The 17,463-nt window shown below is 45.4% G+C and overlaps 1 protein-coding gene across 1 annotated transcript; it reads left to right on the top strand.

The window, feature by feature from the left end:
* The first annotated feature begins 954 nt into the window (after positions 1-954).
* LOC133815814 (uncharacterized) lies at positions 955-2,313 on the top strand. Its single transcript, XM_062248607.1, has 2 exons — positions 955-1,990; positions 2,074-2,313. Exons 1-2 carry the CDS (start codon positions 1,494-1,496, stop codon positions 2,210-2,212), a joined length of 636 nt encoding a protein of 211 aa, XP_062104591.1. The 5' UTR covers positions 955-1,493; the 3' UTR covers positions 2,213-2,313.
* Positions 2,314-17,463: the final 15,150 nt, after the last annotated feature.

Raw genomic sequence — 17,463 nt, 5'->3', positions numbered from 1 at the left:
TTTTTATATTGTTTTACTTTCCAATCTAAATATTCATTGTTTTTTGTGGCAGTTGACAATATACCCCTACCTGTGTGCCCGACCTGCTGAAGAACAGTATGTGAGGACCCTTACAGACAATGAAGCGCCATTGTATGTGGACATGGGGTTAGAGGAACTAGAGGTGGGTCCCGATGGACAGCCTACACAGGAAGCCTTACAGAGCCAGGCTGAAAAGCTTGCTGAAAAGTTAGCTGAGCAAGCAGAAGCAGCAAATATTTTTAAGGAGGTTCCACCACCTCAACCTGAGGCACCTGAGGTTCCCCCATCAACACCTCATGCCAGCACCTCCTCCCAAGCTGAGCAACCAGGCTACTCTATGATTTTGGCCAGGTTGGAAAAGGTTGAAGGGAAACAAAGTGCCCTTATTAAAGGTCAGTCCGAGATCTTGGGTCAATTGCAGAAGCTGATGACAATGATGGAAGATCTTAGTAGGCCAGCTCCAGATCCACACCCTCAGTCCACTGAAGAAGGCCCTCAGTCTCCTGTAGATGAAGACATTCTCCCTAACGATTACAGACCTGATGATGTAGATGATCACATTTTTCGCACACCAAAGGATATGCAAATTACTGTAATCAGAGATACTGAAGATTCTGAAGTACAATTCTTAAACATAGCTCCACCAGCACCGGAGAAGAGGAGAGAAAGAAAGAGGCCTAGGTGGTTCGATGAGTACACTGCAATGAGGAAAAGGAATAAGAAATCGAAGACAGCAGTGAATGTGGATCCATTGAGGGTTGTTGATGGTAAATTACTTATGACCTTTCACAAGTGGTTGCTTGGCACCATTGGGAATAAATATCCGAGGGAATGCTTCTCAGGGACACACGATGCTGGTTGGTTCCTGAAATTGCATACTCCGAGGACATGGCTTTCTGACTCTGTAAGTTTTCTATAACTTCATAATTAAATAATGTTGAAAATTTATTTAAATGTTTCTATATGTAGTGGTACGATATAGGTACGATTGGTGTACGATGGTAGTACGATAATTATAAGTGTCAAATTATAAATTGTTTATATGTCAATGGTACGATGGTGGTACGACATTAGCACGATAGGGGTACGATATAATTTGTTAAGTAGTTACTATTACCATCGTAATTTTAGAATTTGTAGTGGGACGATATAGGTACGATGGTAGTACGATAATGTACGATGATGGTACGACAGTGGGACGCTAGTGGGTACGATGGTGTATAATACTAGTTTTTGCCATAAAGGTACGATGATGGTACGACATTAGCACGATATGGGTACGATAGAAGGTTTTATTGTTGTTATTTTGTTACTATATTCATGTACGATTGGGGTACGATTATGGTACGATTGGGGTACGATAGTTACTATATTCATGTCTGATAGTTTTTTGTTTATTTATTTTGGTACGATAATGTGGTTACTGACTTAATTTTCCTTTAATGTAGCATTTAGATGCAGCATTCCATCTCATGAGGAGGCGTCTAGAATTTTATCCTAACGTATACCCTCAGAAATGTGTTGTTATGCTTACAATTTTTCCCGAATCATTGAAGGCTCGGTGGGACGCTTTTCTAGGTTCTGACTACTCTAGATTTAGTTGGGATGACAGTATATTGGACCTGGTTAGGGGTGATGCAGTCCAGTTCTTACCGAGTTGGCAGAACAAGGAGTTCATTTATTTTGCCCTCTTCTTGAAAGACCAATTGCATTGGGTAGCTGTAGAGGCAGACCTGAATGGGTGGATGCTCAACATCTTTGACTCCAGTATTGGATCAATTTCCGAAAACGATTTGATCAGCTTGATGGTTGATTGGTGTACCATTTTCCCGTCGGTCTTGCGACAGTCCGGTTTATTTGAGAACCATGACATTATACTCGCGCCTCAGTTGACAGCATCAGAGAGCCAGGTCAGACCCTTCGATTGGAAACTCACTCCACGTGAATTCGTACCGCAAACAAAATCCAGGTGAACTTTATTAAATATCACATATTAATTATTATTTCTTAATTACAAAACTTTATTAAATTATTGTTTATTTTCTAATGCAGTGGCGATTGCGGATGTTACGTAATTGAGCATATTGAACATAAGCTTCTACAACTACCATTTGATAATGTAACTGACAATAATATGAAACTTTTTAGGCAAAGGTGGTGTGTAGACTTATTCTACCAAAACTTATGTTGAACGGTCTTAATTTTTTTGAATTGTATAATTTTTTTGATTGCTCTTTTTGTAATTACTACATTTTAATGTGCTTAATCTTTGCATCGTACTATCGTCGATCACTATCGTACTCTATCATACCCTCACATGGCTCACAAATTTCACGAAACTGTTCTGAAACCATACCATCGTACCATTATCGGACCAATATCATACATTATCGTACCCTAATGTCGTACATTAACTATCGTACTACATCGAGCAACGTCATACCATATTGTAAGAAACATTTAAATAATCATACAAGAAACGATATCGTGCATTGTCATACTGGCATCGTGCACTATCGAACCAACACTGTGTTGACGCCGTTTTTCGTCAAACAGTGAAAGAAGAGCACAAAAACAACAATAGATAATGGCCAAATACAATAAAACAGATCAAACACACGATTTTTACGTGGTTCAGCAGTTAAATCTGCCTAGTCCACGAGTCTCTGTTATTAAACTCAAGATTATCTCTGAAAATTCTTAAGCATGAATTCTTCAGAGTTTTCTCTCAAGGATCAGAATTTCGGTCCTTTACAATGGTGCATGGCCTCTCTATTTATAGAGAAGGCTGCAGAATACTATCCCACATATTTTGGGTAGTTACTCTTTTTGTGTAAATAAAATAAATGGCTTTAAATGCCTATAATCAGATATAAAAGGAAACGTCCCTGAAGACCAGGAAACGCATAACTGATCAAATAATATCCCACGATTCCAGGGGATTTACATTAATGAATGAGGATTACATCTCATATTTATAATACTTGTAGATATTCAGGATGGTTATCGCGTATCTCTAAGGATTTAGCTTCCCAGGTTTCCCGTCATCTGTCGAGCTGAAGATATCTCTCGAGTTCACGTGGCTTTCGAGATCGCACGTTCATCGAGCTCGCGACCCCTGATCCGAAGTCGTCCCTGAAGATGAAGGTGTTCTCGGAGCTACCTTCCGATGTCGCGATCGTTTCGAGGTCACCATATTCGAGGTCATATATCGTACTTTGCAGGCTCGATATACAACCCTGGAGCATACTCTAATCCTTACGAGATCATTTGTTGTGAATCCAACTTTCGAGGTCACATTTACCATGGCTCGAAATCTGGGTATAACATCTTGCCCCCTCAAAAGTATTTGTTCGAATCCTAAGAGAATGAAACTTTTGAACTACTTTACTTGAGAACTGTACCGTCATACACTCTTAAAAATGGACAAGCGTCAGCTGGGTATTGCTCACTTTAGGCACTTGAGTACCTGGGAAACACGTCCACGATCGTCCGTCTGACAACTTTTCGGCGCCTTCTTGTCATTGATCCCCATCCGTTCAATCTAGTGAGGATTTCATCCGACGCTCCTGATTAATTCCTTTTCCCTACCTATATATACAAGACCCCACTCTTCATCTTCTTCTTCACTTTTACCTTCATTCGCCATAAGCAAGAAAAGAAGAAAAACAAACCCAGAGACCTCTTTGCAAAGTTCCTATTCTGTGCATGTTTTCTCGACCAAAGAAACAAAGGAATCCTAGTCTGTTCGAGTCAGTGAGTTCTTTCCTGCAACCTCTTCTTCAATCGACAATCTCTCTGCAATCGCCATTACTGTATAAGTATGCCATTTTTGTTTTTCATTCTGCCAGTTTTTATTTAAACTGTTCTTGTTGTGTATCTGTTTATACTGGTTTGCATCCACGATAGGAAGTTTTAACCCGATAGGTTTTCATGCCTTTTAGACTTTCATTCTGGATTTTCGTCTCTGGTTTATACCCAGTTTTGACGTTTGAGTGTGGTTCACATTTTCTGGGTTTTGAAATTTTTAGGCAACGTTTCTTGTGCACTAAGTTTTCGGATAAAAACGTGGGTCTTGATAAATGCACGAAACCCAAAGACGCCTTTCCTGGTTAACCGCCACTCTTCTTTCCCTTGAATTTCGGGATTTTCAAAAAATTATCCACGCTCCTTTTCTTTTTCGTGGAATACACGCCCCTGACTCTTCAATAAGGATCTTAGTATTTAGTGTCTCATTCCTAAATTTCCGAGCTCATTCCATCGAGCTCGTGATTCTTGCATGCATGGCCCTCACCATATTTTCTTTCTCGCTATATGTCACAGAATCTGGAAAGACGGTGGGGGTCATTGCTGGCAATCCCTTACGAGCCAAAATCTCCGAGCCCAGAATCGCTCTTCGCCCGGAACCAACGTCGAATAAGAGAATACGAGCTTGCACGCGAGCAGTAAGACATTCGAGCCCACTATCGCCGCCAGATAGACGAGGTCATTGAAAAGAAGAGAAGAGTTCTTCGGGAGGCCCTCTATCCGGAGCTCAATTCAGGACCTAGGCCAATTCCCCTCGACCCTGCGCTAAGAGTCACTGTTGCATATCATCCAGGGGAACTCCAGTTTTCCTTAATGGGGGAACCTTCCTCCTCACAGCCGAGGAGAGAGATGTTCGAGGCCGAGCTCTACTGGAGCACGGTTACCACAACCAGCCAAATATCTGAAATACTGGCCTTCCATGGCCTTCATTTGTCAGGCACCTTGAAGTTTTGAGCTCCGACTGGTCAAGAACGGAGCTGCTTCGCCCCTGGCGGCCGTGATGCCACAGTGAAATATGCAGCATGGAGCCAAGAACATATGAGGGCAGGAGCACTGCTGCCCTTGAAGTCTTTTTTCAAAGACTTTACTGATTTCGTTGGGTTGGCTCCGTTCCAACTCAACACCAATTCGTACAGGGTGTTGTCTGCCCTGAGGTCCTTGTTCCACGAGCTGGGGTGGGAAGGACCTTCACCTCAAGAGATTTTATATCTCTTTTGTTTGAAAAGTAACCTCTCCCGAGCTCGGGGAGGGGATGGTTTTTACTATCTCTCGAGCTACCCAAAGAGACGAAGGTTTTTGGGGATCTTCCCAACCACCCGCCTGATTTCAAGAGGGCCTTCTTCTGGACAGATGGTCTGTCCCCGTCTCGACATTATTCGTTCAGGCGGATTCGTAAGTATTCTCGTTATTTTTATTCCTGAGCTCGAGACTTTAGTTCTTAAATCCACATTTAGTTGAAATGTGTTTCGTTTTTCAGCTAACTTTCAACGTCCCACCCCTAATGAAACGATGAAGAGGCACAGAGAGGCCTTGCTCCAACTCCCTTATGGCAGGAGGTCTCTCTCGTACCTATTACATGAGGGAAAGCTCCGAGCTTGTGGGATGTTGGGAGAGGGCCAGTCAACCTCTGACTGGTCCAGCAAAAAATATGAACACTGGGAGGAGGTGCCACTGCCCACAGGCGCCCTTCCTCCGAGAAGAGAAAGGAGGCCATCACTCCCAGTTCGTCTGAGGAGTCCGCGGTCCGGGAATGAGGCCAATGATGAAGCCTCGAGCTTGGACTCAGATGAAGGTAAAGTCCTCCCTACTTCGAGGATGTGGTCCCCCACATTACTAAAACACAGGCCCAATAGGTTAGTCTCGTGCCCACAGGATAGATACCACTTCTACATATGGAGTTGGGTAGATGACTGTGTCCATAGGTTCGATAGTGGGCTCGGGAAATACAATACCATGTACACCACGGACGAGGTGTGGAATGGGATAGCTGTGCAGCACGGGACCAATGATTATAGGGACCTTTCGAGGTTATCGCCTACTTATAGGGAAGGCACTCCCCCCGCCTCCTCTGAAGACGGGGGAATTTCATGGTCCCCAACCTCGAGCTCGGGGGAGAGTTCCAGTTAGGTTTCTTCTATCATCACTCCGTGTCTATGATACTGAAATAACTTGTATGCTTCTCTTTTATTTATTCGCGTTGTGTTATGACTTGTGCAGGCAAGATGGACTCCGACCTTGACAGCATCATTGACGGCGCCGGCGCCAAGAGGAGCAAGCACCCCAGAGCGGGGGCACAGAAGGCTGACCAGTTGGGCAAAGGCCCCAAGAGGTCCAAGAAAACACCTCCCCTTGTTCTGCCGGTTTCGAGCTCCGTTGTTGCGTCGACTGCCCAAGCCAGCGCTTCCACGATGGCGCCGTCTTCACAGGTCGTCGCCTCGGCAGTGGCGCCGACCTCGCTGGTCGACCCCTCCGCTATGGCTGAGGCCCAACCTCCTGTGGTGGGTCAATCATCCTCTGCTCCGCTTTCCAAAAGGCCTTCTGCTTCCCGAGTCCAGAAGCTGTCAATCTCCACCCATATGGACGCATATGCGGTGGACAATGCTGCTGGACCCCACGGATCCACGCTGATCTCGGATGTCATGTCCCGGATCGGCCAGAGCTATGAGAGTTTCGAAGCTCCCCAGTGGCAGTGCTTAACTGGTACCTGAGATTGCACTGCTCTTTATGAGAAGAGTATCGAGCACACCGCCGCGGTAAGTATTCTTCTATACTCCTTCCTTTTCCACTTGTAATCATACTGACTTGGAGCTAATGGTAGTTTATTTCTTTTTCAGGCTCTTGCCTTCACTGCTCAGCTCAATTATCAGTTAAACCACGAGATCCATTCGAGCAAGATTCATGCTCAAGAGGCGAAAGATCTTCACCTCAAGGCGAGCGATGATCTGAAGGCGGCGAACGTGAAGCTCGATGCGGGAGTTAAAGAGCGTGAGAGGATGGCCACTGAGCTTGGAAAGCTGAGAGCTGAGCTCGAGGAGCAAAAGAAAGAGAATACCCAGCTTCGGGAGACCAATAAGAAGCTTGAAGAGGACAAGGCCTCCACTTTCGAGATCATGGAGGATGAAAAAACTCGCCTCCTTGCTGAATACAAAGAGAAGAAAGAACAAGCAGTTGATTCTGCTATGTACCGAATGTGGGCCTACAATGAGGATCTGGACACCAGCTTCTTAGGTCCGCACGAGGCGCCGCTTCTTGAACGGTGGAATGCTCGGCTCGAGAAGGAAGAGGCTGAACAGCTTGAGAAGGAGAAGGCTGCTCCGGACACCGTTTCGGAGGGAGCTCAGGAGGATAGTCATGCTATTCGTCCTGAGGGGTCCGGGGCTACTGATGCTAACACGGCCAAGGAGACTCCTCTTCCTTGAATCTGATCTCGGGAAGATCATTTATTGGGGCTGCGTCCCCCTATTTTGTAATTATTTTAACTTATGCCCACGGGGCTGATACAATTTCTTTAACTATTCTTTTACATGCTTTACATTTCTTGGCTCGAAATATTTTGCACATTATATGTTGATGAATCAGTTATTTTTATTTATTCATACAAACATAGTTTGGATTTTAGGCTCGAAACTCGATGCATTCATGCATAGTTTGTTCGAATTATCCGTTTCCGACCTCGTTGTTTATCAAGGTCGGATATTACTTTAACCATGAACCCTAAAGTACTTATATGGTATGTAATGTGAGTGATTTGGTTATATCTTTTTGCTTAGTCACTTTTCCTCATCCTCAGTTTTTGCTCCGAGGTTGAGAGTTCGAAACTATTTTCTTTAAGATATTCCAGCCTCGATCTCAACTTGTCTCGAAATAGGTTTAGGTTCCTACTCATCATCGATTAGTTTTTTAGCTGGTTTGTTCCAAACCTGTTAAGTTTTCACATCTGGTTAACTCCAAACGTTTTAGGTTTTTCGGTTTTGTCCGAACTATCTAAGCTCGCGCATTTAGTTATATCCAAATACTTTTTTATAACTCGGTTATGTCCGAACTATCTAAGCTCGCGTACTTGGTTATATCCAAATACTTTATATGTTTTTGACAACTCGGTTATGTCCGAACTATCTAAGCTCGCGTACTTGGTTATATCCAAATACTTGATATATATATATATTTTATTTTTTAATTTTCAAGCTAATGGTATGTATACCAATGATGCCCCCTTAATATCCTATGGGTTTGACCATAGGTTATTAAATTAAGAGAGATTGCAAAAATAAAAAACAAAAAGAGATTACATATTGAACAAAATAGATCTTTTATTTGATGGAATCCAAAAACAGACAAGCTAATACAGATAGAAAATCATGGTTACAGGCAACACGCTTCCTACACTATTGATAGTAAGGTCTAAGGTGTTCGCCATTCCATGCTCGGGGTACTAGGCTTCCGTCCAATCTCGCGAGTTTGTATACGCCAGGTCGGATGACTGTAATGCCCCGGATTCCCTAATGTGGTTTAGCGGCTGGATTTGTAGGCCGGGAGGGCCATAATTGCTTAATTACGCCATTAAATGTGTTTATGCATGTTTATGAGAATTATATTATAATATAATGTTAGTTGTATGCATTTCGATGTGATGTGTTGAGACCACATTATGATGTGGGTTGGTTCGAGCTTTTCGACATGAGACGATCGTAGAATATTGATTAGCGGTTTAGTCACAACAGGTTTAAGTGTCGGGACTTGGGTTGAGTCTCGGGGTGATTTTGATGATTAGAGTGTTACCGGGAGATAAAGGGTAACGGGATGTGAATTATTGGTGTTTATGATTATTGAGAATAGCGGGAATTGGGGAGCGTTAATTATGATTAACGAGTTAGGAGGGAAGTACCAAAAATGCCCTTGGGAGCCTTTAGAAAGTATTAAATGACCCAGGGGTAAAATGGACATTTCACCCCTAGGATAGATATAACACTTGATAGCTGAGAAAGGTGATGGAAAACAGAGTATGCTTTAGAGTTCTCCCGTACCTTCTTCTCCTCACTGTTCTTTGTGGTTTTTGAACCAATTTTGAGGATTCAAGCTTGGGAAGTAAGCCTTGGGAGATTGGGAGTGTGTTCCACCATTGAAGACCATCACAAGCCAAGCTTTGGGTAAGTTTCTAACCATGGTTTTCTCTGGTTTGCTCTGTTTTAGTTTTGTTTTGCAGCTGAGTTTACTAGGATGAATTCATGGTTTTGTTGGGAGTTTTGGCTAGGGTTCCCATGCTTGTGGTGTTTGGGATGTGTTGGGATGGTTTTTGGGTTTATTTGGCATCAAGAATAGGCTTTGGAAGCTTGGAGATCGAGTTAGAAACGAAAGAGATGAAGAAAGTCGGTTCAGGGATGTTTTGGGCTGGAGGTAGCGCTACAGCGCCCACCCTAGGGCGCTATAGTGCTCCTCAGGAGGCTTTCTGGTGCTTGGGAGGTTCTGTGTAGAGCGCTGTGGCGCTAGGGGTTGAGCGCTGTAGCGCTACCCTGTTCCTTCCAAACCCCGTTTTGAGTGTTTTTGAGGGTTTTTGACTTGGGGTTTCAATCCTTAAGGCCCGGGATCGAATCTACTCACCGTGTGGGCATGTTTCAAGGTCCCGAGGGTGGTGCTTAGGTTAAGACCCTATTATTGTGGATTCTCATTAATGGAGGTTATAATTGGTTGTGATTAGGTAACCGCTAAGGAACTAAAAGACCGATCATTCTCAGGGGTCGTCTTTATCATACTTCTCGCTCGAACTTGAGGTAAGAAAACAGTGTATGAATACAGTTGCACCCTGTACAGGTATATGACATGCATGGTTTGACATTGAGGCATGTTGGTTGATATATGTGGACATGAATTGCATATCAAATGCTAGTGAACACCGATTACCTGTTTAAGACACTGACTAGTCAGGGACCGACTCTAAAGTTGATGATCACGCATTGAATGGTTCTATGGCATTAATGCGGGACCGGCCCTAAGGTCGATGAAATTATAAGCGCTTGTCTGGTCTACGACCAGATGACTGTAGCCAAGGTATATGACCCCAGTGACCGTTTGTCACGTGGCTAAGGGACGTTGTCCATAGTTTCGACCCTAGAGTCGTGAGGAAGGTTATGTTGGTGACCAATCACCATGCACCTGTCCTGAACATGCTTATGAAAGAAATCACCTATCAGCTATGCCCTGGTGACCCTATCGTCACATGGCTAGAAGGAGCGATGCTCATTATTGTGACTTTTGGCTATTGTCACCTATTTGCCAGACTGATAGTCCTGAATGGTTATTATGATTGTTGTTGATATTATATCATGTTTTATTGTGTTTTCTTGCTGGGCCTTGGCTCATGGGTGCTACGTGGTGCAGGTAAAGGAAAGGAAAAGCTTGACCAGCCTTGAGTGAAGAGCTTGGGCAATGTGATGTACATACAGGGCCGCTTGACCGCCACGGTCAAGGAGTTCTCAGAGGGACTAGGGGTTTACCCTATTTTTGCCGCTTAGGCCGGCGGGGATTGTAAATTTGAAACTGTAGCGACTCTTTTGTATTACGAACTACTTGTAAACATTTTGAAAGGCTCATGAGCAGTTTATTTACTTAATGAAACGTACCCTTTCCTTTTTACTGGTTTTCACCTTAACCTGATAATAACACTTAGATCACGTTTTTAACCAAAGGACTCGGGTAGCGGGTCAAATTTCCGGTTCACCGTTCACCGTAACTGTTCTGGGGTAACCAGAGCGCTATAATGACTGACTCTATCTGGTATGGTCCTTCCCAGTTCGGCTCGAGCACTCCAACTGCTAGATCTCGGGTTGCCAAGAATACGCGTCTCAAGACCAGATCTCCCATTCCGAACTTTCGATCTCGAACCCTCTTATTGAAATATCTTGTAGTTCGCTGCTGGTAAGCAGCATTCCTCAGCTGAGCCTCTTCTCTTTTTTCTTCAATCAAGTCTAGGGTTTCTTCGAGCTGAATGTGATTGGAACTTTGGTCGTAAATCTGAGTTCGAATCGTTGGGATTTCGACCTCGATGGGAAACATTGCCTCGCATCCGTATGCTAAAGAGAACGGGGTATGCCCTGTTGAGGTCCGCGCTATGGTCCTATACCCCCAAAAGACTTGGGGTAATTCCTCAGGCCATCGTCCCTTTGCTTCTTCCAACTTTTTCTTCAGAGAACTCTTGAGAGTTTTGTTAATGGCCTCGACCTGACCATTCGCTTGAGGGTGAGCCACAGATGAAAAACTTTTTATTATGCCGTTCTTTTCGCAAAAGCTGGTGAACAAGTCGCAATCGAACTGGGTTACGATTTTTCTCGGCACTCCGTATCGGCATACAATGTTCTTTACCACGAAATCAAGGATCTTTTTCGAAGTTATGGTCGCTAATGGTTCAGCCTCCATCCATTTCGTGAAGTAATCAACGGCGACTACAGCATATTTTACTCCGCCTTTGCCGGTCGGGAGAGAGCCTATGAGGTCGATGCCCCATACTGCAAAAGGCCATGGGGATGTCAACATGGTCAGTTCGGATGGTGGAGCTCGGGGTATCGTGGTGAATCTCTGGCATTTGTCGCACTTCTTCACATACTCGAAAGAATTTGTTTTAATGGTTGGCCAGAAATATCCTTGTCGTATGATCTTCTTGGACAGGCTATGCCCCCCGGTGTGGTCTCCGCAGAACCCTTCATGAATTTCTTTAATGATCTTATTTGCTTCGGGAGGGGTTACACATCTGAGCAGCGGCATGGAATATCCTCTTCTGTATAGCTTTCCGTCCAAAATGGTGTAACGAGGGAGTTGATACATCAACTTTCGAGCCTGATTTCGATCTTTTGGAAGAATTCCATTCTCGAGATAGTCAACTATCGGACTCATCCAGGTCGGCTCCGTCTCGATCATGTACACATCTTCCTCATCTGGCTCATTAATGCTGGGTGTTAACAGGTGTTCTATGGGTACAACATTCAGCTCTTCATTTTCGACGGAGGTGGCGAGTCGAGCTAAGGCATCTGCATTTGAGTTTCGTTCTCGGGGAACCTGTTCGATTGCATAAAATTTGAAATACTCCAATGCAGATTTTGCCTTCTCCAGATAAGCTGCCATTCTTGTGCCGCGAGCCTGGTATTCTCCCAAGATTTGATTAACCACGAGCTGGGAGTCACTGTAGCAATGAATGGCTTTAGCCTTGAGCTCCTTTGCTATTCGTAGTCCCGCAAGTAGAGCCTCGTACTCGGCCTCATTATTCGATGCTTTAAAGCCGAATCTCAAAGCGGAGTGAAATTTGTTCCCTGCGGGGGTGATCAGAATAACCCTTGCCCCTGCTCCATTTTCATTTGACGAGCCATCGACGTAAAGTTTCCACAGCTCGTGGGCCGTGGTTATTACTTCGTCGTCGGCTATACCAGTACATTCCACTATAAAGTCCGCCAATGCCTGTGCCTTAATGGTCGTTCTTGGATGGTAGGTGATCTCGAACTGTCCGAGCTCAACAGCCCATTTAAGAAGTCGACCTGAAGCCTCTGGATTAGACAAGACCTGCCTAAGTGGTTGATCTGTCAGTACATGGATGGGATGTGCCTGAAAATAGGGGCGGAGCTTACGAGATGAATGGATTAGACTGAGGGCGAGTTTTTCCATCAATGGATACCTTGACTCTGCCCCCAGTAATCTTTTACTGATGTAGTAGACGGGTTTTTGCACTTTTTCTTCTTCTCGAATGAGCACCGCGCTTATCGCGTGTTCGGTGGTTGAGAGGTATAGGTACAATACTTCTCCTGTCTCAGGCTTTGACAGGACGGGTGGTTCAGCTAGGTGTTTTTTGAGCTCCTGAAAGGCCAGCTTGCACTCCTCTATCCAGTCAAACTTCTTACTTCCTCTCAATAAGTTGAAGAATGGAAGGCCACGATCCGTTGACTTCGAAATGAATCTGCTTAGGGCTGCCATCCTGCCGGTTAAGCTTTGAACATCTTTGTGCTTCTGAGGTGAAGGCATGTCAATCAGGGCCTTGATCTTGTCGGGGTTAGCCTTGATTCCACGAGAGTTTATAATAAAACCCAGAAATTTTCCCGAAGATACCCCAAAAGTGCACTTCTGAGGATTTAGCTTCATGTTGTATTTCCTGAGCACGCCAAAGCACTCTTCAAGGTCATCAACATGGTTCTTGTTAAGTTGAGACTTGACAAGCATGTCATCAACATAAACCTCCATGTTGTTCCCTATCTGCTCTGAAAACATCATGTTTACGAGCCGCTGGTACGTGGCTCCAGCATTCTTAAGTCCGAATGGCATGACATTATAGCAGTAGAGCCCTTTATCTGTGATGAAGCTCGTATGTTCTTGGTCGGGGGCATGCATGGGAATCTGGTTATATCTAGAATAGGCATCCATGAATGACATCAGGCCATGCCCCGCCGTGGCGTCCACGAGCTGGTCAATCCTTGGCAGCGGAAAACAATCTTTTGGGCAAGCTTTGTTGAGATCTGAGTAGTCAATACAGGTTCTCCACGTCCCATTGGGCTTTGGGACCAACACTGGATTGGCTACCCAGTCAGGGTAAAAGGCATCCCTAATGAAATGGTTTGCTTTTAACCTGTCAACTTCCTCCTTTAATGCTTTCTTTCTGTCTTCGTCCAGCTGTCTTTGTTTTTGTCGCTTCGGGGGAAAGCTTTTATCTATGTTCAATGTGTGGCTCACTACATTCGGGCTTATCCCCACCATGTCTGAGTGTGACCATGCGAAGACATCCTGGTTTTTCTTCAGAAAGCAAATTAATTGCTATTTTGCCTCGTCTTGGAGGTGCTTTCCGACCTTCACCTTCTTCGAGGGATCAGCTTCCTCGAGCTGAATTTCTTCGAGCTCCTCTAAAGGTTCGAGGTCGACTTTCTCCTCAATCCTCGGATTGATCTCCTCGTCAATTTCTAAGACTGTTCCGTCTTTATTTTGTATGATAGCGAGTGTTTGAGCGCTCGTTTGTTTCTTTCCCCTCAAAGAAATGCTATAGCATTCCCTTCCTGCCAATTGATCTCCTTTTAATGTCCCGACCCCGCTTGGAGTTGGGAACTTAAGGGCCAGATGCCTCACAGATGAAACTGCCCCCAGCCCGACCAGGGCGGGTCTCCCGAGCAGTACATTGTAGGCAGATGGTAACTCTACTACCACGAACTCCATTATCTTGGTCACCGAGACCGGATAGTCTCCCAAGGTCACAGGGAGTTCAATGGATCCCATACAGGCAGTTCCTTCTCCTGAAAATCCGTACAAAGTAGTTGCACACGCCTTCAGGTCGCGAAGGGAGAGTCCCATTTTCTCGAGGGTCGCTTTATAAAGAATGTTGACTGAGCTCCCGTTATCTATGAGAACTCGGCGCACCCTTTTGTTGGCAAGCTGAAGAGTAATAACCAACGGATCATGATGAGGGAACTGAACATGGGAGGCGTCCTCCTCAGTGAAGGTTATTGGTTGTGCTTCAATCCTCTGGGTTTTCTGTGCCCTAGGTTCGGGTTCATACGGAGACCCGTCCCCTGTCTTCAGCTCGTTAACATATCTTTTTTGAGCATTTCTGCCCCCTCCTGCGAGATGAGGCCCTCCCGAGATGGTTATCACATCCTCTCCATCTATCAGCGAGGGCCTGTCTTCTTCCCGAGATCGGGAGTTATTATTTTGTGCCGTCGAAGGCGCGGCTACTCTCTGGCTCGCAGTAGTCTGTCCAGTACTCTGGTTTTTGACATACTGCCGGAAATAACCTCTCGAGATCAACCCTTCGATCTCGTCCTTCAGCTGTCGACATTCATCAGTTGTGTGTCCGGTGTCTCTGTGGAACCGGCAATACTTACTGGAATCCCTCTTGGATTTTTGATTTCTCATTGGGTTCGGACGCCTGAAGGGAACCTGGTTTTCATTAGCCAGGTATATGTTTTTTCGAGACTCGTTGAGCTCGGTGTGTACTTTATACACGGAGAAATACCTCTCTCCTTTCTTTTTCTTTCCTCCCTCAGCTTCGGGGTTATTTCCCTCGCTCTTTTTCCACTTGGAGGGATTCTCCGAGGTAGGCTGTGGAGCTGCTGGGTCAGCCGAGGTTGAGGCGGAGTTAATGTTTACCGTTGTAGTTTCGGTCTGCAAGGTCGCCTTGAGCGTTGACCTCGCCTCCTCTACATTGACAAACCTCTGCGCTCGTCTGTTAAACTCGGTTATTGACCTCACCGGTTTCCCTTGCATGTCATCCCAAAGGGCACTTCCGGGTAAAACACCAGCTCGAATAGCCATAAGGTGCCCACTGTCATCCACATCTCGAGCTCGGGCGACCTCTAGATTAAATCTTGTCAGGTAGCTTTTCAGTGTTTCGCCTGGCTGTTGTCGGACGTTAGTCAGAGTGGATGCCTCTGGCCTGACTCCCACCATAGCTCGGAACTGCTTCTTGAAGTCTCTAGACAACTGCTCCCATGAAGTTATTGAGTGTTTCTTGTACTTTTTGAACCAACTTTTGGCAGGTCCTGCCAATGATGTTGGAAACAACATGCATCTGAGCTCGTAACCCATGTTACTAGCTCTCATAATAGTGTTGAATGTACTCAGGTGACTACATGGGTCAGTTTTTCCTTCAAACGCTGGGACGTGAGGAATCCGGAATCCTTGAGGAAATTGGGTGTTGGAAATATGTGGAGCAAACGGCTCGAGCTCCTCATCAGAGTCCTCATATGGACCATTTCCTCGTTCATTCTTTAAAAGCCTAAAGGCTTTTTCGAGCTGATCGATCCTTGCTTGGACTGGGTCAGTAGGAGGTGTTGCCTGGAATTGACTGTCATTGATCATGATTCCAGGCTCGCGTCTCCGTGAGGGATCTCTCCGCCTATTCAAGCGATCCCTCAGGTCCGGGTTTGTCTGATCTTCCTTCCCCCTACTCTGGTTTAGATGACTTCGCAGGTCATGACGATTCTTGCGATTTCCAGTATTTTTACGACCTCGGTCGTGTTTACTGACGGACCTAGTCTCTCCGGACTCGTCACTGGTGAAACTCATTGATCAGTCATTTCGTGATGTATTCTTCCCATGTCGCCTCGTCTCCGCAGTGCGAGACCGAGACGTCTGACTTTTCTCAGATGGTGCGCCTCTCCGCTCCTGGAATGTCTCCCTGTTTCCTTGTCTTTCCCTTGTACGCCCTTGATCCTGATCTCGAACAGGTTGAGCGTTTCTGCGGGGAGGTGAAGGATATCTTATGGGAGACGGAGGGAACCGTATAGGCGACGGCGGCTGTCGCCCTTGTCGTGGCCTAGAGGGGCCAGAATTTTCCCGAGATGGGTTAGTTGCATTCGGTGCACTCCCAGGTACCTGAGTCCGAGCCTCTGCAGGGGCTCGGTTATTCTCAGTTCCTGCAGGCACTTCCACAGGTGGGTTAGGCGGAACCCGAGCTCGGGTACTCCTCTGGGGCCTAGGAGGAGCAGATGGCTCTGCTGGCGCCAAAGGTTGAGTCGGCCTCCTTGTGGCAGCATCCTTTCGTGGACGCCCACGGGGCCTCCGGGGAGGAACATGCACGTCCCTTGGAGGAGGGACTTGGTTTTCGCGCGGAGGTGGGGGCTGAGCCACCTGCGCCTCTGCGGCAATCCTAATCAGCTCCTCATTCCGTTTGTTGGCCTCTGCCAACAGCTGTTTCAACTACCGGTTTTCCAGTTCTACAATAGGAACGTAACGCTCTGGATTGTAGTACATGTCCTCATCCCTTGGTGGAGGCGGTGGTCCCCGAGAATCAGAAGACCCACTTCTCTCCTCAGCATCCGGGTTCTCCATTGGTTGTTTTCCAGGACGCCTTGGGTAACTTTCATCAGGCGTGTTTTGATTGTTCGTGGCCATGAATCTCTCAGGGATGAATGCTTAAGGCTCTCAACGAAAGCACCAAACTGTTGACGCCGTTTTTCGTCAAACAGTGAAAGAAGAGCACAAAAACAACAATAGATAATGGCCAAATACAATAAAATAGATCAAACACACGATTTTTATGTGGTTCAGCAGTTAAATCTGCCTAGTCCACGAGTCTCTGTTATTAAACTCAAGATTATCTCTGAAAATTCTTAAGCATGAATTCTTCAGAGTTTTCTCTCAAGGATCAGAATTTCGGTCCTTTACAATGGTGCATGGCCTCTCTATTTATAGAGAATGCTGCAGAATACTATCCCACATATTTTGGGTAGTTACTCTTTTTGTGTAAATAAAATAAATGGTTTTAAATGCCTATAATCAGATATAAAAGGAAACGTCCCTGAAGACCAGGAAACGCATAACTGATCAAATAATATCCCACGATTCCAGGGGATTTACATTAATGAATGAGGATTACATCTCATATTTATAATACTTGTAGATATTCAGGATGGTTATCGCGTATCTCTAAGGCTTTAGCTTCCCAGGTTTCCCGTCATCTGTCGAGCTGAAGATATCTCTCGAGTTCACGTGGCTTTCGAGATCGCACGTTCATCGAGCTCGCGACCCCTGATCCGAAGTCGTCCCTGAAGATGAAGGTGTTCTCGGAGCTACCTTCCGATGTCGCGATCGTTTCGAGGTCACCATATTCGAGGTCATATATCGTACTTTGCAGGCTCGATATACAACCCTGGAGCATACTCTAATCCTTACGAG

This window comes from Humulus lupulus, chromosome 2, assembly GCF_963169125.1.
Source record: "Humulus lupulus chromosome 2, drHumLupu1.1, whole genome shotgun sequence".
In the NCBI taxonomy this organism is placed as follows: domain Eukaryota; kingdom Viridiplantae; phylum Streptophyta; class Magnoliopsida; order Rosales; family Cannabaceae; genus Humulus; species Humulus lupulus.
The sequence above is the reverse complement of the archived record's forward strand: the minus strand, read 5'-3'. Positions and strand labels throughout refer to the sequence as shown.

What these genes read in the sequence shown, in the direction of transcription:
- LOC133815814 (XM_062248607.1), top strand. Translation starts at nt 1,494, where the DNA reads ATGAGGAGGCGTCTAGAATTTTATCCTAACGTATACCCTCAGAAATGT. An exon ending in GTACCGCAAACAAAATCCAG is followed by an intron (nt 1,991 to 2,073) that starts GTGAACTTTATT and finishes TTTCTAATGCAG; the next exon opens with TGGCGATTGCGGATGTTACG.